Here is a 27,647-nt window from a genome sequence, read left to right as displayed (position 1 = left end):
CCCCAAATGGAAAAGCTGTAGCCTTAACCAGGCCCTGACTAGCCCTGGCCAATCAGAATGTAATTAATATGATTGCCACTTGCTTAAGCCAATCATATATAAAATGACCTAACTGCCATAGCTGTGCTTAAAAGGAGTGTGTGAGCTCTCTTGGGGTAATTGCCATTTTGATTTTGTGTGGGATGGTCTGCCCCAGCACACTGGAAACTTTCTCAAGATAATGAACGCTCTTGTTGATTACATATGTGAATGATGGTCTTTGTGAGAGTTTTCCAGGACCCTAACACTAGGAAATAAAATATTACGGTCCTATTTACATAGTAACTAAAAGCAAAAGATCCTGTGTAAAGTTTGTACCATGTAGCTCTTAAGTAAGACTTGCTTTTGTGTCTTCCCTGTTAGCAGTTCTCTCATGAGTCATTTTAGAATCAATCTGTTACTCTCTAGGAAGGAATTCTACATTTGTACCCTAGGGAGTCTCTCCAGGGGCAGCACATGAAGATGGTCTCAGCCACTATTGCTCAGCAACTGCTCTAAAAGTAACCACAAGGAGGTAGTGAGGGCAGCAGGAGGTGGGACAGCTCAGAACAACAACAATGACATATATGCAGGCACATAATTAATTAGAGCCACATATTTCATAGCATGTTTCCAAGACAGTGAACATTTCTGCATAAAAAGAAAGGGGAGGGGGAGGGAGTTACCCCAAAGTGTGCTGTCCAGAGCATAAAAGTTTCTGTTGGAGTGGTCAGTGTTTGGGCAGCAAGCCCTGGGGTCTGGATAAAGCAAGGAAGCAATGAGGCTGGTGCCGTGAAGCAGACCCGGATACAATCTCACTGTCCTACAGCTGTAGCTTCAAGTACGCTTACAAAAGATTTCTTTCACAAGTTAAAACAGCATCTACTACAGACAGGCTTAATTTTGGTAAAAAAGAAACTGAAAAGGATAATATGTTAATTCAACATTTGCTGTAAAGATTCCAGAAACCCATGCATCAAAATTTCAAATGATGATTCCCACGGTAACTGTAACTCGGCTACACAACATACATAATGGAAGAAATGTTAGCTGCATACACCAGGACAGAAAGCACTGAGTAAGCAGGAAGGGGCTGAGTTATGCTTGCTGTGGGGCTCATCACTTTCAAGTAGCAGAGAATATATAAAAATTGAAACCATAAATGCATGTATTATTTTTGTGTTTACTTCTAATTTTTGATTTGATTTTATCACCTTTGTATCCAAACTACATTTTCTTTTCATAAGCTGCAAACCAATGTCTTGTGGTTGGAATTCACAACATTTGGTCTGGGTCTTTTTCTCACACAGGCTGCCTTCCAGGGACTGCATCATATGACCTGCACTCTTCGAAATGTCAGGACATGTCTATTGGGGTCCATTTGTCTAGTTCCTTTTCCTCCCTCAAGCACACCATGGGGGGAGGGGAAAAAACCAGGAACCTCATGGAGTAGCTTTAAAAGGCACAGGTGTGCAGTAGAGGAGGGGCCTGTCAACATCACCCATGGCCCCGAGTGTTCCTAAGCAGAAATGAGACAATAGCATAGCATATTTACAACTTCCGAAATGTTGTTACACCATTATCTCATCTGTCCTCATCACACTGAGGAAGGCAAATTCTTTTATTCAGCTCTTTGGGACTCTGAGAATAGGTTTTAGGATATGTGTTATTTCCTGAATATATTCACACACACACGATTTACTTACTGAAGACAGAACAGTTTCATAAAAGAAGATTACAGCTGCAAGCAGACTTTTTAAGTTTTTTGCTTCAATTGTATTCTGAAAATTCAAAAAGTGAAAGAGAAAACAAACAAACAAACAAACAACAACAACAACAACAAATCCTTGCTCTCTGGAAGTCTGCCCAGGTAAAATTAACCATGTTACTCTCAGCCTGGTCTAAGAAAGGCTCCTTCCCCAACCTCTGAAGGCAATCCCTGCTTCCCCAGTCTTCACATCAGGATGTGTTTCTTTACATTCAGACTAAATGACTCACTCTGGCTCAAGAGCAACCCTCATGCCTATGTTCCTCTTACTTCACCCAACATGTTCTCCATGACCTTGTGTGTGGTCTGGATGGAGACATAGTCAGATTGGTTCTTCCTGCTACCTACTGGTCACTTTGTATGTCCCTCCCTTTCGGTGCTCACAAAGATGCTTCTTTATGTAGCCAGATAAAAATTTTCCTTTTTTTTCTCTTACATAGCACACCAATAAAAATGTTAATTAAAATAAAGACTCAGAGCTAAAGAAACCCCAATATTACCTGCACTAGTTAGGGAGATGAGAATCTTTTGCCTGTGAAAGCATAAATTTTGCTTATAACTACAACACAAGATTTTAGTGCTAAAAGGTGAAAAGATTCTGTGGGTTATTAACTCTTGAGAAGTGTCCTCAACCTTCCTAATGACCTTTTAATACAGTTCCTCACATTGTGGTGACCCCCAACCATAAAACTATTTCCATTGCAACTTCATAACTGGTTTTGCTACTGTCATGAATCTTGATGTAAACATCTGTGTTTTCTGATGGCCTTAGGTGACAGGGCCCTGTGAAAAGGTCATTCAGCATGCCAAGGGTGGCAACCCACAGGCTGAGAACCACTGTTCTAAAGTCTTTACTGCAATAGTTTTCTATATTGTTACCAATAATTAAGATTAAAAAACAAACAAACAAACAAAACACCTTTGTAAAGAAAACAGATGTATGCAGGTTTGGGATAAAATATGTAAAGTATCCCCTCAGACACGAACACTAAACCCACATGCGCATTCCCATCCCAGTGCCACCCTTGGATGTCAAGGTTTGAAAGGGAAAAGAGTTTCTGAGATTGACCATGAAACACAAATTCAGTCCTCCTGCCATCACAGAAAAAATGTAGAGATGATTGACGTTCTAGAAGAGACAGTGTGGGGTATGAACTTTTTTTTTTGTTGTTGTTGTTGTTTTGTTTTTTTGTTTTTTGAGGCAGGGTTTCTCTGCATAGCTTTGTGCCTTTCCTGGAACTCACTTGGTAGTCCAGGCTGGCCTTGAACTCACAGAGATCCACCTGCCTCTGCCTCTCCCGAGTGCTGGGATTAAAGGCGTGCGCCAACACCGCCCAGCCAGGAGTGAGCTGTGTTATAGCCGCATTTTTTTTTTTTCCAGAGCTGAGGACCGAACCCAGGGTCTTCCATTGAGCTAAATCCCCAAGCCCTGGGTGTGAACTCTTACATCTTATGGAGTACATAGGGATGCTTAGTGTCTTACAGGATCAGGGCCATAAGTGCATGTGCACACTCCATGCACGTCATCCAGGTTATGGGGCTGGAAAGCAAAGATGCAGCTAGTTGGCAGTCTGTCTTTTTCAGGACAAAAATTGAAGAAGATACAATTCTAGAAGCTCACAGAACACTTAAAAATGAAAAATAATAGGGCATGTTTCTCTTAACACAAGAAACTCTCAAAGGCTCAAATTTCCTAGAGGGACAGCTACCCAAGTCCTTGTTTTCATTCTCACTTGCAATTAACCCTGCAGAATCCCAGGAATGGCTAAGAGTCAGTGGTACAGTCCGGAATAAATAAACAAGGTGAGGGTCCAACAGTAGATCATCACATGAACACTACATGTCCATAGAACGCATACCATGGCATTTTTGTATTTTCTTTTGTTTGTTGTCCAGGCTGACCTTCAATCCTGAGGGCTCCAATGATCTCAACTCAGCCTCCTGAGCAATTTTGACTATAGGTAAGTACGTCTGGCTCACAAGTGGGGAAAAGGTTAATAATATGTGGTAAAAACAAAAAGATTATGAAATGGTTCTGTATGAGCTGGGCTTTGGGGAAATAGGTACATAAATAAAAAGACCAAGACAACACATAAAAAACTATTAACAGTTACCTCTTTTAGTGGTAGTTAATACCTTTACAATTCTTTCTTTTACAATAAAAAGAGGATAAAAAGAATCAATCAATATATTCCAATGTCATTGTCCCCCAGTTTCTATAACACACACATGCACAAACAAAATGAAAAACACATTTAATGGCTAACAAGCAAGTACATTAACAATATTTTTTAAATGACAAAGTCACAAGTTAATTAAAATTCATTTTTTCTAATTTCTTCCCAAATTTACACAAAAGCAACATATTTAAATACATAAAAACCTATGTTTTTATCCAAGGCTGCAGTCTTCCATTTGTTCTTCATACATCCTTGAGTCTAAAAAATGAACTTCATGTGCTTGATTCCATACGTCTTAAAGAAGACCATGATAATGAGCGCCCACAATCCCAGAATGAAGCCACCAGGAGGGTGCCAATCTTTTGGCTTCGGTTTCTGCAAGACAAGGATAACACAGCCAACTTAAGAACAGATGAAGAATTCAGCAACAGATAAAGTAAATGCCAATGGGAAAGAGAAAGCTCAGTGGTGGTGTGTAAGAGGGTGTTTTGGGCCAAATGGGACATAGGGACAGTGATAGTGGGAAAGATGTCAAATGAGATAAAAATCCGAAAGGCAAGCTGACTGCTAACAAAGATAACTCCTCAGAGGGGTCTGCCCTGAGCTCCAGTGTGACCACCATTGTGCCCACCAGTGTGACCACCAATGTAACCACCAGTGTGACCACCATTGTGCCCACCTGTGTGACCACCAATGTAACACCAGTGTGACCACCAATGTAACCACCTGTGTGACCACCAATGTGACCACCAGTGTGACCACCAGTGTAACCACCAGTGTGACCACCAGTGTGACCACCAATGTAACCACCAGTGTGACCACCAATGTAACCACCAGTGTGACCACCAGTGTGACCACCAATGTAACCACCAGTGTGACCACCAATGTAACCACCATTGTGCCCACCAGTGTGACCACCAATGTAACCACCAGTGTGACCACCAGTGTGACCACCAATGTAACCACCAGTGTGACCACCAATGTAACCACCAGTGTGACCACCAGTGTGACCACCATTGTGCCCACCAGTGTGCCCACCAATGTAACCACCAGTGTGACCACCATTGTGCCCACCAGTGTGACCACCAATGTAACACCAGTGTGACCACCAATGTAACACCAGTGTGACCACCAATGTAACACCAGTGTGACACTAGTGTTAACCCTCCCCTCTGAAAGGGAAGAGCCTGTCACTGTTTATTTCTTTGTTAGTTTCAGTTTTCTGTGCCTCATCTTTCCTATGGAACTATGGTTCCATGAGGGCCATGCTACTGATAGGAAGCACTCACACATCACACTAAATCAGAGGATGAAGACATCGTAGGAAACTCCATATTCATCCCAACAGCAGCAGCCACCTGTCTGGCGGCAGGTAACTTTGGTCCTGGCTTACCTTCCCAGAGAATACCCTTACCCTGATGGGCTTTCTCAAAACCCACTGACCAAATGATGCTAGCTCCCAGACTGTTCCCAGCTGAAGCACTTTTCTTTGAACTCTCACAAAGCTGAGTCCTCCCCCCAACACCTCTCCTGCACACCCTTCAGTTATCGTTCTTGCCTATCTCCATGACAACCTGCTGAGGTCCACCTCTTCTCTAACACAACCCCACAGTCCACAGCTGTGTCATGTGTGTCTCTGTCTAGAGCGGGGTTCTCAATATTCCTAATGTTGTGACCTTTAATACAGCTCCCTGACCATAAAGTTATTTTCATTGCTACTTCATAACTGTAATTTTGCTACTGTTATGAATCATAATGTAAATATATATGTTTTCTGATGGTCTTTGGCAACCCCTGTGAAAGGTCATTTGACCCACAAAGGGGTTGCGGCCCACACGTTGGGAACCACTGATCTAGAGTCACTGTATAGCTCTTTTCCAACATACCCATAGTGGAGAGCCTCAGCTCTTACATGTGTACCTCTGTCTAGAAAACACCATTGCTGTGTCTTCAACAGTTGCATTCTGGCCCTAAAACTGGAGGTGTGTAACTATTATGTCTCTACGTGTCAACATACTTAATGTTGGCCAGGACAGTAACAGTTACAAAATGGGAATCAACTTCTATTAGTTCGAATTAATTCATCAAAACTAAAACTACAAAAGCTTTCGTATTTTCATTTGGAGCATGATAAGTTTTAAGAGTTTTTAATCAACTATTCAACATGAAGTAAACTGGTACATTCCAACTTCATTCCTTTGTCTGCTCCTACAGTCCTCTTCCAGAAAGATCTCCAAAATCTGATCCAAGAATATTAAATCCAAAGTTGGCAATAGTGGTATATACCTGTTCCTAGCACTCAGGAAGCAAAAGCAGGAATTTGAGGCTGGCCTGGGCTACATAGCAAATTCCAAGGTAACCTGGGCTACATAGTAAGATCTTGCTTCAGAGGAAAATGTATAGAACAAATGAAATAAAATTTTTTTAAATGTAATTTTCTTATTTACTTTCTACTACAAGTATCTAATGGGGGTTTGAGCTGTAGCTGTGTTTAAACACCTGCCTAACATGGTTTTAAACACAAGCCCTGGGTTCAGTCCCCAGCACCACATATGCGCGCACACACACACACACACACACACACACACACACACACACACACGTGTGCGCGCATTGCACATGAATGTGTACACATGTACACATATGTGCGCAAGCACACACATGCGTGCACACGTGTGCACACACACACACAAACAAAGACTTTTTGATGGATTTGATCACCTATGTAACAATGGTGAGGACAAAGGACGCTGCCCTCTAGCATCATAGGAAATTTTAAGTGCAGTAGTTCTCAGACCAAACATTAGAATTCTTAGAAGTCATGGTCTCTTTACACCATGCAAAACTAATTTTTTTTTTCTCTCAAAAGTCTAGAATGATTAATATAAAGCAGTTATGCTAAATGTAGGTAATATCAATGTCACAGAAAGACTAACGTGTTAACTAAGCATGACTGTTGCTCTGCCCAGCATTGTCCTTTGCTAGCAGTCAAATAATTGAAAAGATTATGGAAGCCTCAGCAAGGCTTAAGACCTTTATTCTCTTCCACACACTGAGGAGGTTACAGCTCCCAGTACAGCAGAACACCTCACACAGCCTGCAGGTGAACTGGGGTCTCTGATTCATAGGACATTTGAAAGCACACACACATTACTCTCCTAGGAAAATTAAACAACTATTTAAAATTCAGCAGTAGGGTAAACTCCCCAGGGGAAGTAGGACCCAGAGAATCTTTCTATAAATAAGATATTAGCAGCTTTGGTGCTGAAAGAGTCCAGGGGGTGATTCCAGCAAGTTAGTTAAATTCCACCATAAGATTAGAGGAACAACACGTAGTTAACAGCAAACTAATTCTGCAGCTGGAGAAAGTACTTCTGATGATACGGTTTCCCTGGCATTCAATTTCAATCTTATGTTCCGAGGCCAGAAACAGTCGCCAAAGTCAAGTCAATGTACGAGAAAAGAGCATCTTTGTAAGTAACTGTCATTCCTCAAAGACTCAACAACGAACCGTGACAGTTGAAATGTACTCTTCCAAAAGTGAGCCCAGTGAGCTGCAGCACTCACGGTCCTTCAGCCTGTGGACAAGGGGACCAGCGAGGAAGCAGGGTCCAGAGTTCCTCAAAAAGAAGCTTTGGAAGGAACAGTGGAAGATGGAGAGAGAAAGGGAGAGAGAGAGGGAGAGGGAGAGGGGGAGAAAGAGGGAGAGAGAGAGAGAGGGAGAGGGAGAGAGAGAGAGAGGGAGAGGGGGAGAGAGGGAGAGAGAGAGAGAGGGAGAGGGAGAGGGGGAGAAAGAGGGAGAGGGAGAGGGGGAGAGAGGGAGAGAGAGAGAGAGGGAGACTTCATGTACGTGCACACGCACTTGCACAATCAGAAATACGACACAAATATACAAAAGCAGCAAATCTCAGCTTTCAAATCCCACCATTTGCAGTGACAGGTTTGTCTTTTTAACTTATTATGCATCTGGTACATGCGTGAGTGGCAAGGCAGCATAGAACCCTGGTTTAATGTCACTGCTGCCTGCAGGATCCTGGGAACAGTAAAAACCACTCATTGGACACAGATTTAAGACAACATTCACACTAGGGCACAAAGAAACACCCACACACACTCTGTTGAAACCCAGAACTCCCGCACTAGGAGGAAGTGGAGACAGGAGAGCCCACTGGAGCCTGCTGGGCTAGTTAACTTGGACTATGCACTCAGTGGCGGTGCAGACAACAGGGGACCACACCAGAAGGAAGGAGACGGTGAGAATGGAGCCCTGAACGCTGTCCTCTGAGCACGGCACGTGTGTGGCAGCACATGCCCCCCCCCCCAGTAATAAATAAAACAGAATAAAAAGAATAACCATAAAGAAAATTATGATGAAAAATGGCCCACCCACTGAAAAAGAGATACATCCTAAAGATTCAGGGAAGACACTTCTAAATAAAATTTCATAAGAAACCACAATGTAATTTAGGAAATTAATATTCAGCATGAATTTTAATAAAAATGAGCAAATAATAGAAAATATAAGAATTATCTAAAACAGTGGTTGTCAACCTACATGGGTCCCAACTGTTTGAGGATTGAACAACTCTTTCACGGGGTCACCTAAGACCATCAGGAAACATAGATATTTACATTATAATTCACAACAGTAGCAAAATTACAGTTATGAAGTAGCAACAAAAATAATTTTATGGTCGGGAATCACCACAACATGAGGAAACCTATTAAAGTCACAGTATTAGGAAGGCTGAGAACCACTAGGTCTATAAAGAAGAAAACAAAGACAACAGGCCGAGAACAAAAGGAAGCCAGCAGCACAACTTCCTAACAGTAAACAAACCTGCACACAGGCTAGGGAGGAACACTGTGATCCCGGGTTTCACTGCATGGCTTTCTAGCAGGTCATATAAGGAGGTGACATTTGCAGGGATGTAGGTCAGTGGTAGGCATTTGCCCAGGATATGTAAGGAAGACCTTGGAGTTGATTGTCAGGCTGGGGCAGGGTGATGTTTCTACATGCCTGCTTCTGGCATCGGCTGGTCTGGAAACTGCTCTTGGGTAAAGGAACACAACACAAGTGTGACCTCGGGAGATTCTGCTTGCTTCTCTGCTGTCTCACACACCTGCTGCAATCACAACAAAGCCAAAGCTTTGGGAAGAAAAGTGAAGAGCAGACATCTAGCCAGGCCACCTAACTAACTCACCACAGCCAGGCCACCTTACTAACTCACCACAGCCAGGCCACCTTACTAACTCACCACAGCCAGGCTACCTAACTAACTCACCACAGCCAGGCCACCTAACTCATCACAGGCAGGCCACCTAACTAACTCACCACAGGCAGGCCACCTTACTAACTCACCACAGGCAGGCCACCTTACTAACTCACCACAGGCAGGCCACCTAGCTAACTCACCACAGCCAGGCCACCTAGCTAACTCACCACAGCCAGGCCACCTAGCTAACTCACCACAGCCAGGCCACCTAGCTAACTCACCACAGCCAGGCCACCTAACTAACTCACCACAGGCAGGCCACCTTACTAACTCACCACAGGCAGGCCACCTTACTAACTCACCACAGGCAGGCCACCTAGCTAACTCACCACAGCCAGGCCACCTAGCTAACTCACCACAGCCAGGCCACCTAGCTAACTCACCACAGCCAGGCCACCTAACTCACCACAGCCAGGCCACCTAGCTAACTCACCACAGCCAGGCCACCTAGCTAACTCACCACAGCCAGGCCACCTAGCTAACTCACCACAGCCAGGCCACCTAACTCACCACAGGCAGGCCACCTAACTAACTCACCACAGCCAGGCCACCTAACTAACTCACCACAGGCAGGCCACCTAACTCACCACAGGCAGGCCACCTAACTCACCACAGGCAGGCCACCTAACTCATCACAGGCAGGCCAGGGAAAACAAAGGACTCTCCAGATGAATTCAGACCAAACTGCCAACATGCAGAACTATCACCTCAACAAATAATCAAAGTTTTAGTCACTAATTTGTGGAGTGGTTTATTATGCATCAAAAGCCATGAAAAATAACCACTGAGGTGACATTGGATGAGAGAAGAAAATCTTGGCTCTTAAAGTCATAATAAAAAGACTCCCACTGATCCACCTGTAGCTTCAAGTTTCCACAACCATGTGTACATAATGAGGGCCAAGGAAACTGACTAATCTTGCTCCACCATGAACTCTTCTGCGATGAGTGAGCGCTGCCAAGATCATGGCTGACCTTCCTACAGTGGGAAATCTAGTCAGAAGTGAGATCCCAAAGCCAAGACCTCAGCATGTCCTGCCTCACTGGACAGGGTTTAAGGCCCAGCACAAAATCCCTGCTCTGTTGCTTCTCTCCAGGTACCTTCTCTAATGCTTCTCTCTCCACCATTTGAAGGCCAGGGGACTCATTGGTGACAGTCAATGCTGCCCCCTGCTGGAAGAAGAAACATCTTCCAGACCTCTGCTCTTGACAGTGTGGTTATCTAATTAGATAATGATGGATGACTGTTCTCCACTGCCACTTCCAATTCGATGGAGCACTAATTATAGTTTTTCTTTACCGTGAATTTCACTTTTCTGTGATGAGAATATCTACTGTTAAGGTTTTATTAATATCTCTTTATTCTCACTGGCCGATCCAGATACAACTCCTGAGAAAGAAAAGTAAATTTCATTTGAGGCCATTAATACATATACAAAATACATAAACTCATCTCTAATAACTATTGAGAAGAGTTCATACTTGAAATATTCTTTTTAAAATCAGTAGCCATCAATCACATCAGTAAAAGAGAATAAACTTTATTTTCATTTACAACGGCAATTTTAAAACATAAGGCAGATAGGGATGCCTATGGAATGAGATGTCAGGCAAACAATTACATTAGTCTACAGAGAGGGATAAACTCTGAAGATAAAAAAAGGATAATGCTAGCCAATAATGCAGTGTTGATACAAAGCCAGAAAGGTGAACACATGAGGAGAGAAACAGGTAACTAAGATTTCCAGGTGAGAGAGGAGTTGGGAGGGGAGAGTAGAAGGTGGCTACAATCCAGATACATTGTATTCATGCATGAAATCACCAAATAATTTTCTCAAACATCAATGACTAACAAAAACAAAGGTTTACCATAGTTCTGTCACCCTCATCTGTGAGAGACGGATTCCTAGACCCCAGCAGATACCTGAAACCACAGTCAGTACTAAACTCACTTTTCTAGACATACATTCTTATCACAAAGTTTAATCAATAAACTACACAGTAATAGGTTACTAATATTAATGAAATAAAATGATTGTAACAACTTCCTATAATAAATGTTACAGAAATGTAAAAGAAAGAATTTACAGATAGAAGAACTCTTACATATCAATTGCAAGGGAGCACTGTTTTCACATACTCAACAGTGGGTTAAATCAACACTAGAACCACCCAAATATACTGTATGATTTATAGTTAAATATAAATACCGAAGACAAAGGAGATAAAATGTAGAAAAATATGCACAATAAAGAGATGTATAAACCCTACTACAATGAATGAAAACAAGAAAACAAAGGTGTAGAATGGAAATAAATTTCTGAAATATCCACATTTTATGAAGTATAGAAATAAAATTAAAAGGGAAATATGACAGAAAAGGAAATTAAACCCATGAAGTTTTCCTCCAAATTCACAAAGCACAGGGTTTATCATTACATGAGATGGGAATAAAAGTTCTCACACAACTATAAAGAGCCAATTCACATTTGAAAACTTTCCCTGTCAGAAAAACAGTGTAAATGTTGAAAACTGAACTAGTAAAAGTTGAATGACAAGGTCAGCTTTAACTGCACATCTTTAAATGTTTCTTCTTCCTCCTGGAATCACAGTAAAGGAACTCAAAAGTGCTGACAAAGGTTTACACAATTTCCAGTCGCCCCTCCTCCATAAACACCAGCAAACAACCTAAGCAGACTGTGCCCGTGTAGTACCCAGCCACCAACATGCTTGCACACAATTTTAATGATTTAAGATTCCTATCCCATAATAAAGAAGTTAAAACAATATGAAAATTAAATATGAAATATGGCTTATAATCTATAACAAATATTCAAAAGAAGAAAAATATATTAATACCTTAGTTCTGCTTTTCTGGAAGAAGCAGGATGATATGATCATCTCATATTTATTTGTACTTTTAAAAAAGTCTATGTGTAGGCTATGTATATGTATGGAATATTTATAGGTATATAAGGGGGTGTTATATGAGGCAGGTAAGGGGTACACAGAGAAACCGCATTAAGTCTATGTGTAGGCTATGTATATGTATGGAATATTTATAGGTATATAAGGGGGGATGTTATGTGAGGCAGGTCAGGGGTACACAGAGAAACCGCATTAAGAGCCCCTGGCTGTGGAGATGGCTCAATGGGTAAAACACTTGCCATGCAAACGTGAGGCCTGGAGTTTGGATCCCCAGAGACCCAAGTGATACTGGGTGTGCCCACCTGGAACTCCAGCCTCTGAAGGCAGACAGGAACCCTTAGAACAAGCTGCTTAGCTAGACTTGACCTACATGTGAGCGCTAAGGGAGAAAAGCAATGGAGGATGATTCCTGACATCAGCCTTGACCTCTACATGCATGAAAACCTATGTGCATTCACACACATGCACAGGGGTGGGTGGGGGACAAAAGGAGAGGCTTCCCTTACTCTTTTCTCACTAGCAGGAGCATTCTACATCACTCCACTCGAGATATGCTACCTACCAAACAGCAACATGGGTACCACAACAGCAGCATGATATCAGAGTGCATTTCCAGTGTGTGTTCAATGCTATTCCTGCCATAACAATTTTGCTATTTTAATACAAACTATACATGATATTTTAGACATGACTTTTCTTTACAGCCAAGTGAAGGATCAGTATAATTACTGCATTTTGTAGTACAGCTATATTTGAAGCAAACTCATATTAATTTTTTTTTTTATAATTTCACTTGTATCCATTAAAGCATTTCCTAAAATGACTGATTTTATATAGTTAAGGTACTCTACAGACTGCTGTTAAATACACTCCTCTTTTGTTTAACCTCTCACAATAACATCTACAATACAAAGGTGAATGGCTTACATAAAACGACTGTGTGTCAGGAGCCAACGCTCAGAAGCTTACGGGCTACCAATTATCAAAATGCCTAGTATTTCCTAGTAAAGGGCTAGGTAGCTAAGCAACACTACACTTAGAACTGTGGATAGCATTCACGCCCTCTTTCGTGTTGCAAGAACATTACCATATAACTTCAAAACACTTGAAGAGACTACAGATCTAAGTATTAAATTTATGTAAAGAAACAGGATTTTTGAAATTATACATATTTATTGCTAAGTAAAGGGAAAATTACCAAAATTTCACTGAGATCCTTCTCTAAGAATAATGAGAGTTAATTATACTATACTCTAGAGAAACAAAATTATAAAACAAGGTTATCTACCAAGGTTACAGTTACAATTCAGAAAATAATTGGTTTCTACTATCTATTTAATATAGTTTATTAATATTACCAATATATCTATACCCTTTGCATTTACCTAACTTATATTCCTTTTTAAAAAGTGTCTTATATGTGTGAGTGTTTGCCTCCCTGTATCTCTGGACACTGCATATATGCAGTGCCCATAGAGACCAGAAGAGGTTGTTGGACTCCCTGGGACTGGAGCTGCCGACTGCTGTGAGTCACCAGTGGGTCCTCGGAATGGAACCAAGATCCCTGGAAAAGCAGCCAGTGTTCTTAAATGCTGAGCCATCTCTCCAGCCCCATGATGAAAGTCTTTAAATTTTATTAATATATAAGGAAAACCACAGTAGGCAGACTTACAAGACAACCCCACAATTCCCACTCTGTGTAGAGCAATTGGTTCTAGGGCAAGGATGGGGCCTGAGAACAGGAACCTGTGAGCAGCTGCATCATAAAGCAAAGAGAAGGATTCTGAGGGGTGACTTAAGGTCTCTATTCAAAAGGAAGGCCACTGGGATGGAGTAAAGCCAATGGGAAGGAAGGGTCTGACCTATAAGATGGTCGAGATGTCAGACAGAGAAGTCAAAGACACAGACATGTTAGAAGCAGCCAGGATGCTCCCTGGGTGTTGGAGACTCAGAGCCACACTGCAGAGTGGATGGAGAACAGGGAACAGCAGAAGAGCAGAAACCCCTAGACACAGAGCAAGGCCCCGACTCCTTCAAATGACATGGAGAACTATCCAGTCAACATGGAAGATGACCCAGGGCCTCAGCGCATGTCACTGGTTGCTATCCTGACTGAAGTTCCTAAACAGGAGACTCAGTTGAGCCAGGACCAGACTCCTGGAAAATGATGATTGCAAATCACTATTTGTTATAAAGCAATACACATTAATGGATACACTTGCAGAAAAAAATAAATGGATAGGAAATAAAACTATCAAGTTTGATACTTGTTATCTGAGACAAACACATAAAAATGAAATGCTCCACTGTGACTTTGTATTTTCCATTCCTAATCTCTGAGATCTTAATCAAATATCATATCCAAGTGTCATAGTCAGTGTTCCACTGCTGTGGAGACACCATGACCAGGGCAACTCTCCTAAAGGAAAGCATGGAATTGGGGCTGGCACAGTTCCAGAGGTTCAGCCCATTATCCTCGTGGTGGGGAGCATGGTAGCATGCAGGCAGACATGGTAGCTGAGCATTCCATACATAGGCAGCAGGAAAAGAGAGTCACTGGGTCTGGCTTGGGCTTTTGAAATCCCAAAGCCTACCTCCCAGTGTCACACTTCCTTCCACAAAGCCATATGTACTCCTCCAAGGCCACACCTCCTAATCCCCCTCAAGTAGTGCCACTCTCTGATGACCAGACACTCAAGTATATGAGCCTTTGGGGGCTGCTCTTACTCAAACCACCACACCAAGGGAAAACCATACGTGAAGAGAGGGGTTATGAACAAGGAACTTAAGACATATACTTTAAACTGGGTGTAAAGGAAAACATGGACATCTGGGAAGAGAAAAAATACACAAATAAAACCATGCAAGATTTCTTGAGGTTAAAAACAAGACACATGGCACTCTGGTCAGGGAAGCAGCCCCCGACTCCAGCTGGCAATCTCTGGGAACCCATAGGCCACTCCCAACAGAGAAGGAGATCATTGCCAACCTCAGCCGTCATCAAAGAAGCTTCCTTCTGCAGCAGATGGGAACAAACACAGAAACCATAGCCAGATACTATACAGAGAGTGAGAGACCTCAGAAAACTCAGCCCTAAATGGGAGATGTCCATCAAATCCTTTCCCTCAGGGCTCAGGGAACCCAGAGAAGAGGGGGAAAGTGTGTAAGAGCCAGAGGGAATGGAGAACACCAATCAAGGAAACAAGGTCTCTAAATCAACAGGATCAAGGGTTATTCGAATTCTCAGAGACCGAGGCTGCATGCACATGGCCTGCACCATGCATGGATCTACACTAGATGGGACTCTAGAGCTGGAAAGTGAAATGGACACAGGCCCCCATCCCTAACCAAAAGCTATCTCCAATTGCTAACCACTTGCAAATAAAAATTTAGTTTTCTCCAAAAGGAGTCTCCCCGGGGAAACAGAGTACTCTTTGGGGAGGCCGTATTCCCAGCAGTAGTGGCCAACAGAAAACATACTCAATATCATCTTGTTTCTTGTCTCATAACACTGTGTTGGAGCTTTTCCTTGTTTGTTTGTTTGGTTTTTTAATCTTATTATTTTTATTTTATTTATATATTTTCTTCTCTCTTTTTACCCGTAAGTCCTTTGCATATGTATTACGGCTACCAGTTTAGTGTTTTTATGGGGTTCTTAAGTGTGCCAACAAGTGGGTCTCTGTTTTTTTTAATGCCTTCTCTTGGACTCTTTTCCTTCTGTTTGTTTTGCTTTGTACAATTCAGATGTGTTCATTTTTATTTTATCTTGTTATATTACATTTTATTTTATTATTATCCCATAGAAACTTGTTTCTTTTCTAATGAGAGGCAGAAAGGGAGGGAAGGTGGGGAGAATCTGGAATATTGGGAGGGAAAACTGTAATCAGGATAAATTATGTAAGAAAAGAGAATCTATTTCAATAAAGGGGAAAAAAAAGCTGTTATCCAAGATGTTACAGTTAGTCTTTTGTCTGTGGAAAAGGGCTTGATAAGCCCTAGTTTTTATGAAAAGGAATAAGAACTCACCACCTTTAGTAATGTGAACAGTTCATACATTCACATAGTGTGCACTTGGTTGGTTGGTTGTGGTCTGAAGCTTACTTCCACAAGAATTTACACTTCCTGATGAAAAGACCACATACATATAGACTGCATTTACAATGCACATGTGCTTTAAAGAACATTGTAGATAATAAGTATACACAATTGTACCACTAAAACATCCTATGAGAGAATACACTAGATGGAATTAGCGAACTGCATGTGGGAGGGGCAGTGTCAGAGTAAGACAGGAACACACATCATTCCCAAAGCCGCACAAGCACCCAAGAGGAGAGGGAGCCTGTGTGCTGAGGAACAGGCTCATTACTGAGAACCTATCCCAAGCAACAGCACACTTCCAAGAACCCAGCCAAGTGACAGGGCATACAGTCACATTTGCACACCTATTCCCAAGTGCAGAGGAAAAGATCTAAAATTATGGCTGAAGTTCTTCGATTTCAAATCTGTACACCTAATACCAAGAAAACAAAGAAGACCACACAATGGGACATCAGAATCCAAATGAAAAGCGAGGAAAAGGGACAGGTGGCAAGAAGAAGCATGGTCAGCAAACTCCAGCCATGACATATCCCAGGCCTGTAAACCAAGTTCCACTGAATCCCCGCCAAGAGAAACGACATCATCAGAATGTGGAAAACACAGTAAAGCTATCAACTTGGAACTCTAGAGAAAATGGACCAGATGGGAGTACCTTTCTAGTAAGAGGGAAAAGCAAAGGCCCGAGCTTTGGGAACTCAGCATTGAGTTCAGACCCTCATTGCAGGTAGGTGGAGGAGGAGGGGCTCTTCCAGCAGAAGGAGGATGAGGTGGACTCACACAAAGCAGGGGAGGGTGGAAGTGAAATGGGTGCAACAAATAAAAATATTGCCCTTGTTTTAAACACTTAAAATACACAATTGACTATTTAAAAGCAAAAGTGATCAAATGTTGTGGCGCTCAGAACAGCACAAAGAACAAAGGGCCAGGCATACAGACTTCCTACAGCATATGTGAACACAATATTATTGGAAGTAGACTGTGGGGCTTGGGGACATGGCAAGTTGGTGGTGTGCTTGCCTTGTGAGTGACCTGAATTCAAGCTCCAAAACCCATGTCACACAGCTTGGGCTTGTATTCCCAGCACTGGGGAGGCAGAGACAGGAGGAGCCATGGGGTCTCAGGCTGGCCAGTCTAACCTAACTGGTGAGATTCAGGCAAATGAGAAACCCTGTCTCAGGAGATGGATGGCCTTCCTGAAAACGACATCTGAAGTTGTCCTCTGGTCTCCATTCACACATGCGCGCGCGCGCGCGCACACACACACACACACACACACACACACACACATGCATTCACGCACACAAGAAAATACCACAGACTGTGATAAAGTCCAGGGCAATGAAGTGGATCCATTGCTAAAGCACTAGTGGAAATCAGATGCAGCGCAAATGATACAATCCAAAACACAGTCGAGAGACAAGGAAAGAGAAGGAAGAGCGAATGGGGCAGACACAGAGCAGTAAGGCAGGCCCACACCTACACAGTGACACTCAGACAGCAGGAAACTCAATTGTACAAACAAGACGCAGGCTCTGAGACGCAGGTAAGCAGAATGGGTGAGTGCATGTGACAACATGTTCTCTTGATGCATTCTGTGAATGTTTGTGATTACACCCAGTTTAGCAATCAGATACCTACATCGATGGCTTACTATTTCAACCACCCATTTAACAAATATGGTCTGAGTATCCACCACACCAGGCACTGGTCAGGCTCCAGGTATAACCAGATCAGATCCTGAACCTAACAATGCAGTGAAACAAACCAACATGTAAACAGTGACATGCAAAATACCGGCAGGTAGAAGTACCAGTCCTTCGTAAAAGCCTCCGGGAAGAAGGACTGCTACTACCTTCTTTTCAAAAGGATTTCAGCACTGCTGGGCAGCAAGAAGCTATTAAAGGAATTTGATACTTAAATTCCCCAAGAAATCTGCAGAGTGTCTCCTCTATTTCAGTCTGCTCTCCAGCAGGCATAACAACTTCCCGCCAGTCAAAATGGGCGAGGCGGGGATAAGGGCTAGCCTAGTCTCTCTCTTAATACTTGGGCAGTTAGTCAGTCATTCTGAGAGCATCCTCACTGTAACCTGTCCTACAGCCTAACAACACATTTTTTTTTTTGTTAAAAGAGGAAAGAAAAAGTGTTTTAGTCCAGAACCAGTATTTGTTGAGTGTCAAGGATGTACTTTGTGCTCTCTATAAATTATCTTGTACCAATTCTCAATTTAATGTCATTTTACAAATTAAAAAAAAAGACTAGAGGCAAAGAAATCATCCAACATAACAAAATGATTATTAGCAAAATTTCCTTTTCACCTAGTCCAGGTCACGCCAAAGGTCTGCTTTTTGAACACTGCAGTAATGTTTCTCTTTAGACCCTCCATGAGCAGAAAGCAGGGAACCCTTCAAACAGCTGCAGATGGGACAGAATCAGGTTTGGACGTTTATACTTCACTGGACTGAAGGACAGAAAGTATAAGAGACGTTAGATAGAAGAAAGATTTTTCAGCAACACCTGAGGGGAAGGAGTGGGCTTTCCTACCTGGACAGTGCAGTCTATGACAGTCAAGGAGAGGACAGACTACAGACTCTAGAGCAGCCAATGGGGATAGGAGAAACTGGGGGAAAGAAGCATGGTGCACACTATCACATCGTCTTGGCATTTCAAAGCATGAAGAAATTTTCTCACCTTGGTAAAAAAGTCAATTGCCTAAATTACCATAACTCATTTCCCCAGAGAAAACCAAAAACCAAAAACCAAATGTTAAGCACACCACAAGAAACCCCAGCACACGTCACAAGTAAAGCTCGCTGCTGGCTGGAGAGCTGCTCTAAGCGGAAACTAGTTGAGGGGATGTATCTTAAGTCACTGTACTGGCTTCTGCTACTCTCTAGTTTAAACACAGTTAAACTCCAACTTCCTGGTTTTAGGCAGAATTTTTATAACTTCTTCACTGTGGGTTTCCCAGGAGATCCTCACAATGCTTTCAAGTTTTAATGCCTGGATCCTGGTGTATTCTCTTTTGAGATACACAGTCTGAAGAACAAATCACAAAGCCTCCCTCTGTGCTTAAATGAAGCCATTCATGGGAGAAACAATTTAATTTCAGTCAAATTAATTTTTTGGAACTCTATTTGCTTGCATCAAAAAACGATCACAGACTGAATGCCTTTTCAAATAAAGTTCAACAAAGCATTTTTAATAAAAGGAGTAACTGTTAGTCACAGCAGTCATTATGAAAGTGTTTAGCATATCTTTACAATAAAAACAAATGTTATAATTATTTTTACCCATATTCATAATGGTTCTTCCCATGGACCAAGAGCTTCTCTGTGGGTAACAACAGTCTGCACCAATGCTCTGATACAGCCCTTTCTATTTCAATGGTAGCTGAACATGCAGGATAATATTAACAGAGGACCACAACTATTACTTCATTATGTCAGCCAAAATGGCCAGGAGAGACGCAAACTACAAAGCCTGACAGTTCTAAGATATCAGCTGCTGACATTTCAAATGAGCTCTACCACAAGCTTATAATTTTAATTATAGTACACAGTGCTATTTTGCAGGAAGGGAAAAAATCAGTTAGTACCTAATCTATCCATTTATAATTATTACCTATCCCTAGCAATGTTATAGGCGGAATAACTACCTAAAGGCTGATGAATGTACTTCATAAGATTAAAATGTCTACTGGCACATCTTACATCAGAAACCCACCAATTATATGAAATTAAACAATGCAGGTATCAGTTTGTCTTAGGAAATTCAGAGCACTAGAAAGTGTAAAAAGGCACACACACAAAACAGGAAAACTAAAACCCCTGATCAGATAAAGCTGCTGAATATAAAGTGAAATTATCCTCAAAAGAAAACAGGGGCTTCTCTAAAAATTACCAGAAATAATGATCAGAGGTGACTGAGAAAACAGTAACACATCAACCCAAATGTGATTGGTACAATGAGATGTAAGTGAATCTTGACTGTCAAATTTCTGTAACCAAAGATACTGACCCTTTTCATATAAAACAGGACTTTCCTGGCATGCACATATCATTTACCATAAATGATAACCTCAGCTTTTATTAGGAAGAATGCTCATTCCATCCCAGGCCAGCTAGGTGACTGACTCTGTTTGTCTCCAACGCACTGGAGTCCAGTGCAGTTAGGGCAGAGAAGGAAACCAGGTCTTCTAGAGTTACTCTGTTTAGCCAAGCTTTCAAATAAACGAATCCTCATCTGCTGAGGAATACAGAGAGAATTCTACCAAAACATGCTTTCAGTTAACTGTCGCGGGAATTACACCTGCTTAGAACTCACAACTGCCCGGTTTTCTGAGGGAAGAACTTGTTTGAAAACAACTCTAAGTGTTGGTCAGGAGGAAGCTCCACACAGTAGTCAAGAACACTGACTCTGGAGTCACATGACCCAAAGCCTGACTGCTATTCCTAAGACCTCAAGCAGACTACTAAAGTGACTCTGCGCCTCGGTTCACTTACATGTAACTGGAACTTCTTTAACGGTACTATTTGTTTTCTGAAGCTGAGGAAAAGAGAAGGAACAGCAGGAGGGGGAGAAACAGGAGGAAGAGGAGGAGGCGATGGTGGTGGTGGTGGTGATTATCTACTGCACAAAATAAATGGGGTAGAAGACGTAAATGAGACACTTCCAGGTAGAATATGGGCGAATTAAAAGCTGACTGTAGATGAATGTCGAAGGAGGAGAGAAAGGAAGGAAGGCAGAGAAGAGGAAAAGAGAACTCTACTCTTTCTTTATTAATATCAACTATTCTTATTTTTTAAATTGTTACAAATTTAGTGGAAACAGGAATGCCTTTTGTTCTAGAAAACTTTAGAAAAGTAGGTGAGGCTCCATATTTTATTTATTTTTGGTTTTTCAAGACAGGGTTTCTCTGTGTAGCTCTGGTTGTCCTGGAACTCACTCTGTAGACCAGGCTGGCTTCAAATTCACAGAGATCTGCCTGCCTCTGCTGGGATTAAAGGTATGTGCCACCACCGCAGAGTTCAACTTTTAATTGTTAATAAAAATAACACATGAAAGAGATATGATGACAAATTTACGGACAAACTGAAAAAATTCCAAAACTATATCAGGTTGATGAGACATCATTATTGAAACCTGGATTACTATTTCTAAAACTGTTATAGCTTATTTATTCTAGGGAAGCAACACTGTCAAGAATGAGCACCAGGCTCTGACATGGAAGTGGGGGCTAACTGCAATCCCCTAAAAACTCCTATTTGGTGTTCAAGAGCAGTACACAGTCATGAGCCTGCAATTTCAATGAAAAGAAATGATCCGTGTATTATTTTTCACTCCACTTCAGTTTTTAAGCTCCATGGTTAGGAAGAGTCTGAAAAATTACAAAGCAATCCAAGCCCATCCCAGACAGCATGAGTGATATGGATTTGGTTCCCTTTTGATGAGTTTTCAGACATCAATAATTCAATAGACACACTTCAAAAAGAAGGTGCGAGAGACCTACAACTCGAGGCATTTCAGTCAACCTTTAGCAGAGTTTAGCTCCAGTGTGGGAGGCTTCACTGGAACAGAAGAAAACATTAAAAATGCCAAAATACCTACAGCAGAATAAAATAAAGAACAAACAGGAACAGAAGGTCTGAAAATCTGCCCTTCTCCATGTCATATAATGGCGGGAGCTAGAACTGCAGAGTTCACTGGACTGTGTAACACAGACAAGGGAGTGACTGGACTATACATTTAAGATCTTATTTACTATCTGTGTGTGTGTACACATGTGCAGGCACACACACACAACCAGCTGTCAGAGAATAACTTTTGCAAGTCAGTTCTCTCTTTCCACCATGGGTTTGGAGAATCAAACAGACACCCAGGCTTTAGTGGCAAGCTCTTCTGACTACTGAGTCACCACTCTGGTCCCTAGTTTAGAACGACAAGATTGAGAAGCTGGGCTATGAAATGAAAGATTCTATGGGCAGACACTGGAAAGAGTTCCCTGCAGCAGTCCTGGATCTGTTTGGTTCTACCCTTCATGCAGGGGGCCAGTTCAGAGAGGGGTGTCCAGACTAAGCAGTGCTACCTACAGCCAGTGCTAAATATCCTGCAGTGTCAGGGGTGGTTCTGTCCCCAGAGTGTCGGCAGATGCCCAGGACACTATCTGAACTGAGTGTGCTGGGAAGACCCTTGTCAACACAGGATTGTAGGAGGCCCTGAGGGTGCTGGGATACAGACAAAGAGGTAGGGAGGTGTCGGGTACTGTCCACAGTGGGGTCGGGTCCCCCGATGACATGGAACATCTGGATATACTGTGCTCACTTCAGTCTCTGTGTCCTTGTAACAGCACAGAACCCACCACTTAGTAAAAAAAATCAAGGGAGAGATTACCTCAGCACCTGGAGTCTCGGCATCACGTCTGCACGTCTCAACCCTCCCACATATGCATTGAGCCTTTAATGATGCTGTTTCAACCATGTGGGCACATACGTGGTTAATACAGGTATGCTGGGGCACCTACCATCCTCAGGTGGAATGAGAAGTCAGCAGAAACAAAGCTTCAATTCAGTCCACAGTAGTCACTGACTCATGCCACGCCTTTGTGGCTTTCACAGTACAGTGTACCAGTCCTGCTATCGACTGAGATCACAGGCATTGATCAAACAAGCAATTGAAGCATTGTTACACCTATGTAATGACTGCATGAACTAACTGAACTGCAAAATATACTTTGATGCAGCTGTTACTCCGGACATCATTTCACTACCCCTTCCTGCGCAATAGAGACAACTGACTCTTAAGTTTAAAGGCCCCAGTATTGTCAAGGCCACTTGGTAATTATCATCTTTACACAAGTTTCAGACCCTTGCTGGAAGACAGTCTATGGAGAGCCAAGTAAGACTGAACAAGTCCTGGGGCACCGCAAGCTCCAGGTTCCACTCTGACAGTCACTCCATGAGGGCTCCTTTAGTGGAAGCAGCAGGCACGTGGGTCATGGCGAGGTGCGTAATCTCTGACATAGGCCCTGATGCTGTCCAATAACATTCCTAGCTTCAGGGTTATTGTATGCTAGAGGTCTGTTAGACTCTACTTCCCAGAGGGTTTCCTCACAGTCACAGGCAGTAGGTCAGACACAGATGGGCAAGGAATAGCTAGTAAGAGAGCCAAACACAGCCAAGATAATCCAGCTGGACCTGCAACACCTCAGCCTCCCAAACTACTTCAGCCATGCAGCCTTTGCAGAACATCTGATGTAGGTGTGGGTTCTTCAGAGCATGTGACCTCTAGTTCATAACTTCATCCTGGTCACCAGAAAACCCACCAGTTCCAGCCATATGTGTTCTGTTCATAGGGGCTGTCATCATCCTGGTATTTGTGCCACCGTCTATCTATAGAAAACACTGGCCCAAATATCTTAGTGTGTGTGAGGAATACTTAAAATTGGTTCCTCTACAAAAATTAACGGGCATGCTACACTGGATGAAACTAAAGAAAAGCTCACCTAATAGTAGGCTCGGACACCCACTCAGCACAGACTTGACATTTCTGAAATATTTTATTTCAAAGTTAGCTTTTTTTAAAAAAAGCATTTGAGATGAATAGATATTCCTAATTACAAAGATAGTTCTCTTTTTGAAGACTTTTATGTCTGACTAATTTTCATTATTTTATAATTAATAAGCTCTACATGGTGCTAATCAACTTTTTATGCTCACAAATTAAAGTGAAACAAACCTATTAACTGCCAAAAATGTTATCTAGCTCATTTGTCAGTGATTGCATTTACAAAGAAAATAGGATTAACATTCAATAAAATACCATATTATATTCATAAATTTTAAATCTTAATTCAAAATCCACACTACCTTTTAAAAAGTGGTTTGATTTTCAAACCAGCACCTGCAGGGTAACTATGAAGTTTGCTTACACATGAAAAACACCCATTTCTCTCTCTAACGCCCCAACAGTAGACACACTTCTGTAAACAGAACAAGTACAGTCTTTGAGCAGAGACTTTGAGCAGGGCACACAGGGCCAGAGACTACTTTCTCTGTCCGCACTTTCCTGCTATTTCTCCATAATGTCCATGCACTGCGAGCTTAATAAATTCCTAAAGGGCGTGTGCTTTACAGAGCAATGTCCCTTCACCAGCAACTCCAATTCCTTTTTCCCAAAGTACTGCCAAACTGTCAGCATGTGAATGCTACAGTTTGCAAGCTCTCTCACAAATGTTGATAAATACCACCACTGTTGGCTATGAAAGTACCACAAGCAAGTTTGGCATAAGGCCCTTGGTGGCTTGAGAGATCCCTTAAGTTCCTGCACGCCTCAGTCAGTGGAAAAGAAGCCTGAAAGCAATAAGTAGTGGGCACCATATGCATGCAGTGTTGCTATGCGTTAAACATGCTGTTTAATTCTTCAACAAAAGTACTCACAAAACATTTACTCACTCAACAGCATTTAGGAAGAAAGTGAAGCGGGTTTAAAGTCTCAGACAGAAGGAAATGTGGAGAGGGAAGGAAGAGAAGTGAGAAGCCTAAAGATAGAGGGCAGCCACTGCAAGCCAACAGCAGCAATGGGGGCTCGTCTCCATCTCTGCTGCAAAAGCTGCTGTGATGAAATACTCAAAAGAATTTATTCAGGCTCAGAATCCAGGTACCCAACATCACTGTGGAGAAGTCACAGCAGGGGAGCTGCAGGCAGCTGGTTACACGGTTTCTACAGCCAGGGTTACTACTCACTTCCATTTCTCTACTTAGAGAGCCTAGGATCCCATCCAGAGAATGCCAGGCAAGATAACCCCAACAGGCACACCAGAGGTCCATCTTCCAGATGATTCTTGATTCCACCATGACGCTCTAGTTACCTACACTACTCACTACCTTCACCAGCTATGCAACCGCAGACAGAGAAATGACAAGTATTTCCAGATGTGCTGTGCATACTGCGTCATTGGTCACTAGGACTAAGTATTTCCAGATGTGCTGTGCATACTGCGTCATTGGTCACTAGGACTAAGCCACAGTCTAACAGAACATGTCAGCAGGAGAGACACCGAATCTCGTGTGCAATGAAGCTGTGTCAGCCATACCTTATTACCTGCACTGTGACGCAGACAAAGGATGGAGAAGAGTCAGGGCTTAGGTGACTTCATCTGCAAGCAGCTAGATTAAACTTTCTGCTGTCAGGCAGAAACAGAAGAAAAGAGCATGTAGTTGATAAGAAAATAAAATTCAATTATTTAAAAAAGGGACAGCATTTGTGTATGTTTTTGTTCAGCTGGTGGACAAAGGCAGGCTAGACAGGCGCAACAATAAATCCTCCTTTGCAACCCAGAACTCACTGTTCAGTATGAGTTCTGATACATACAAGAAGGAACACAGGACAGCACAAAGGGACTACGGTACCAATGAGGCTTGTCTTGATTTTGAAGGCAGAATTGAAAATACCTGTGAATGGATGTTTGTTACAGTGTAGTACTGGCATATCCTTCAAAAAGTTAAGAGTGCTTAGGAATGAATATTAGCAGAACTCTTCAAACATGTTGGATGTCAACAAGTGAGAGGCCTACATTAAAATGGTTCCTGAAGTAAATCGTTTGAAGAAGTCACCAGAAATCTTCTGGTAGACAACTTTGAATTTCTCATGAAAAGAAAAAAGAATAAAGGGCTGATAATAAGTAACAATGAGCATCCTTGGGAAAGGAAAAAATCCTGAACCCATGTGACCTGGATGAATGAAGAGCAACTGAATAGAAAATTTATTTAAATAAAAATTGTTTATTAAATAAAAATTTATTTTTGCAATAAAATATAAATAAATAAGAAAACCCCATTTGCTCTGCTGAGCTCTGGATCTGAAAGTCCTGTCTCCTACATCAGCTTATGTGTACTGTAGCGTGTGTTCCCAGAGTGCCATGACCACAATGTGTGTTGTGTGTTCCCAGTGTGATGTCGTCTCAGTGAGTGTTGCAGTGTGTGTTCCCAGGGTGCCTTGGCCACAGTGAGTATTGTAATGTGTGTTCCCAGTGTGCTGTGGCCACAGTGAGTGTATAATGTGTATTCCTAGTATTCCATGGACACAATGAGTGTGGGGCACATCACTGCACGGGGTCTCATGAGCAGAACTACTGTCCACTCCACATCACTTATGAAGCTACTTTGTGGCATTCAAGAAGGGCAGCAGAGGGTCATATACCTTGTTTCCTGGCATCTCTGCTACAAATAGGTGCTTTTAACTTTTCAAATATCTGTACTAAATACACTGACACACCACAGCATTCACCTTTTTAAATTCAATGGTTTACAATGCTGTGCAGTAATCACCATTATGTTTAGAATATTTCTATTACTCAAAAAAAGGAACTCTATGTCCAGGGAGCATCATGCCCTGTCCCCTCCCAGATCTACAGATGTGCCGTTGCTGGACAGTCTATGTCTGACCTCTTTCACAGTATGACGCTCACTCCTGATGAGGTGGGTCCAGGCCACAGGTAATGTGCACCTCAGTCCTTTTTATATTGCTCAATACTATTCTTCTTTTGGTGTGTGCTGTATTCTGTTGACCTGCTCACCCAGCTGTTCTGTGTTTGGGCTGTTTCCACCTACTATTTATTCATAGGCTGCTACAATGAACATCTGTCTTTGTATGGATCCTTGTCCTTAAGTCTCTTGGGCCTATGCCAATGTTGGAATCACTGGGTCATATGATAACTATGTTTAACATTCTCAGAAACTGTCAAACTGGGTTCAAAAGTGTAGTTTTAGCCAGTGGCAGTGACGCATGCCTTTAATCCCAGCACTCGGGAGACAGACGCAGGCAGATCTCTGTGAATTTGAGGCCAACCTGGTCTACAGAGCAAGATCCAGGACAGGCACCAAAACTACATGGAGAAACCCTGTCTCTGAAAGGAAAAAAAAAAAAAGTGTGGTTTTATTTTATTTGTGTGGGGGAGCGTGTGTACCTATGGGTACATGTGACTTTATTTTATTTGTGTGTGTGTGTGGGGGGGGGGTCTTGTGTGTCCATGGGTACACTCACAGAGGCCAGAAGAGGACTCCAGGTGTCTTGCCCTGTCACTCTCCTGAAATGGGGTATCTCTACGCTGGTGCCCAGCAAACCCCTGAGGTGCTGAGTGGGATTTGAAATCTGTCCTCATACTTGGGAACTGAGGATTGTTATGCATAGCACCATCTCCTCAGCCCTCCTCCCAAACAGGACTCCAATCTGGCCATGTGACGGGCACTAACTACTGCATTTACCGAGTGCCCTCTTGGCATCTGTGGCTCTTTCATTCATTGCCCACTGCACTGAGATAGCATTCAGCCTCTGAGAAACTCTCAAGAGTTCCTGTATATTGTTCAATTGACTCTCCTCT

At 42.4% G+C, this 27,647-nt stretch overlaps 1 protein-coding gene and 1 non-coding gene across 2 annotated transcripts in view; one reads left to right on the top strand and one right to left on the bottom strand.

Annotated features, from left to right (window-relative positions):
• Positions 1-3,879: 3,879 nt before the first annotated feature.
• The window catches only part of Pigk (phosphatidylinositol glycan anchor biosynthesis class K), an 85,381-nt gene continuing 61,613 nt past the window's right edge, over positions 3,880-27,647 (bottom strand). Inside the window, exon 11 of the mRNA XM_036189363.1 lies at positions 3,880-4,341. Coding sequence (XP_036045256.1) covers positions 4,225-4,341 — 117 coding nt within the window. The 3' untranslated portion in view covers positions 3,880-4,224. The remainder of the gene's footprint in view (positions 4,342-27,647) is intronic.
• On the top strand, positions 25,525-25,652 carry LOC118586463. The gene has a single exon (XR_004945347.1). It is a non-coding gene; the product is annotated as a small nucleolar RNA SNORA40 (small nucleolar RNA).

The sequence above is a fragment of the Onychomys torridus genome, chromosome 6 (assembly GCF_903995425.1).
Source record: "Onychomys torridus chromosome 6, mOncTor1.1, whole genome shotgun sequence".
In the NCBI taxonomy this organism is placed as follows: Eukaryota; Metazoa; Chordata; class Mammalia; order Rodentia; family Cricetidae; genus Onychomys; species Onychomys torridus.
Note: the sequence above shows the minus strand (reverse complement) of the source record. Positions and strands in the feature narration are given on the sequence as shown.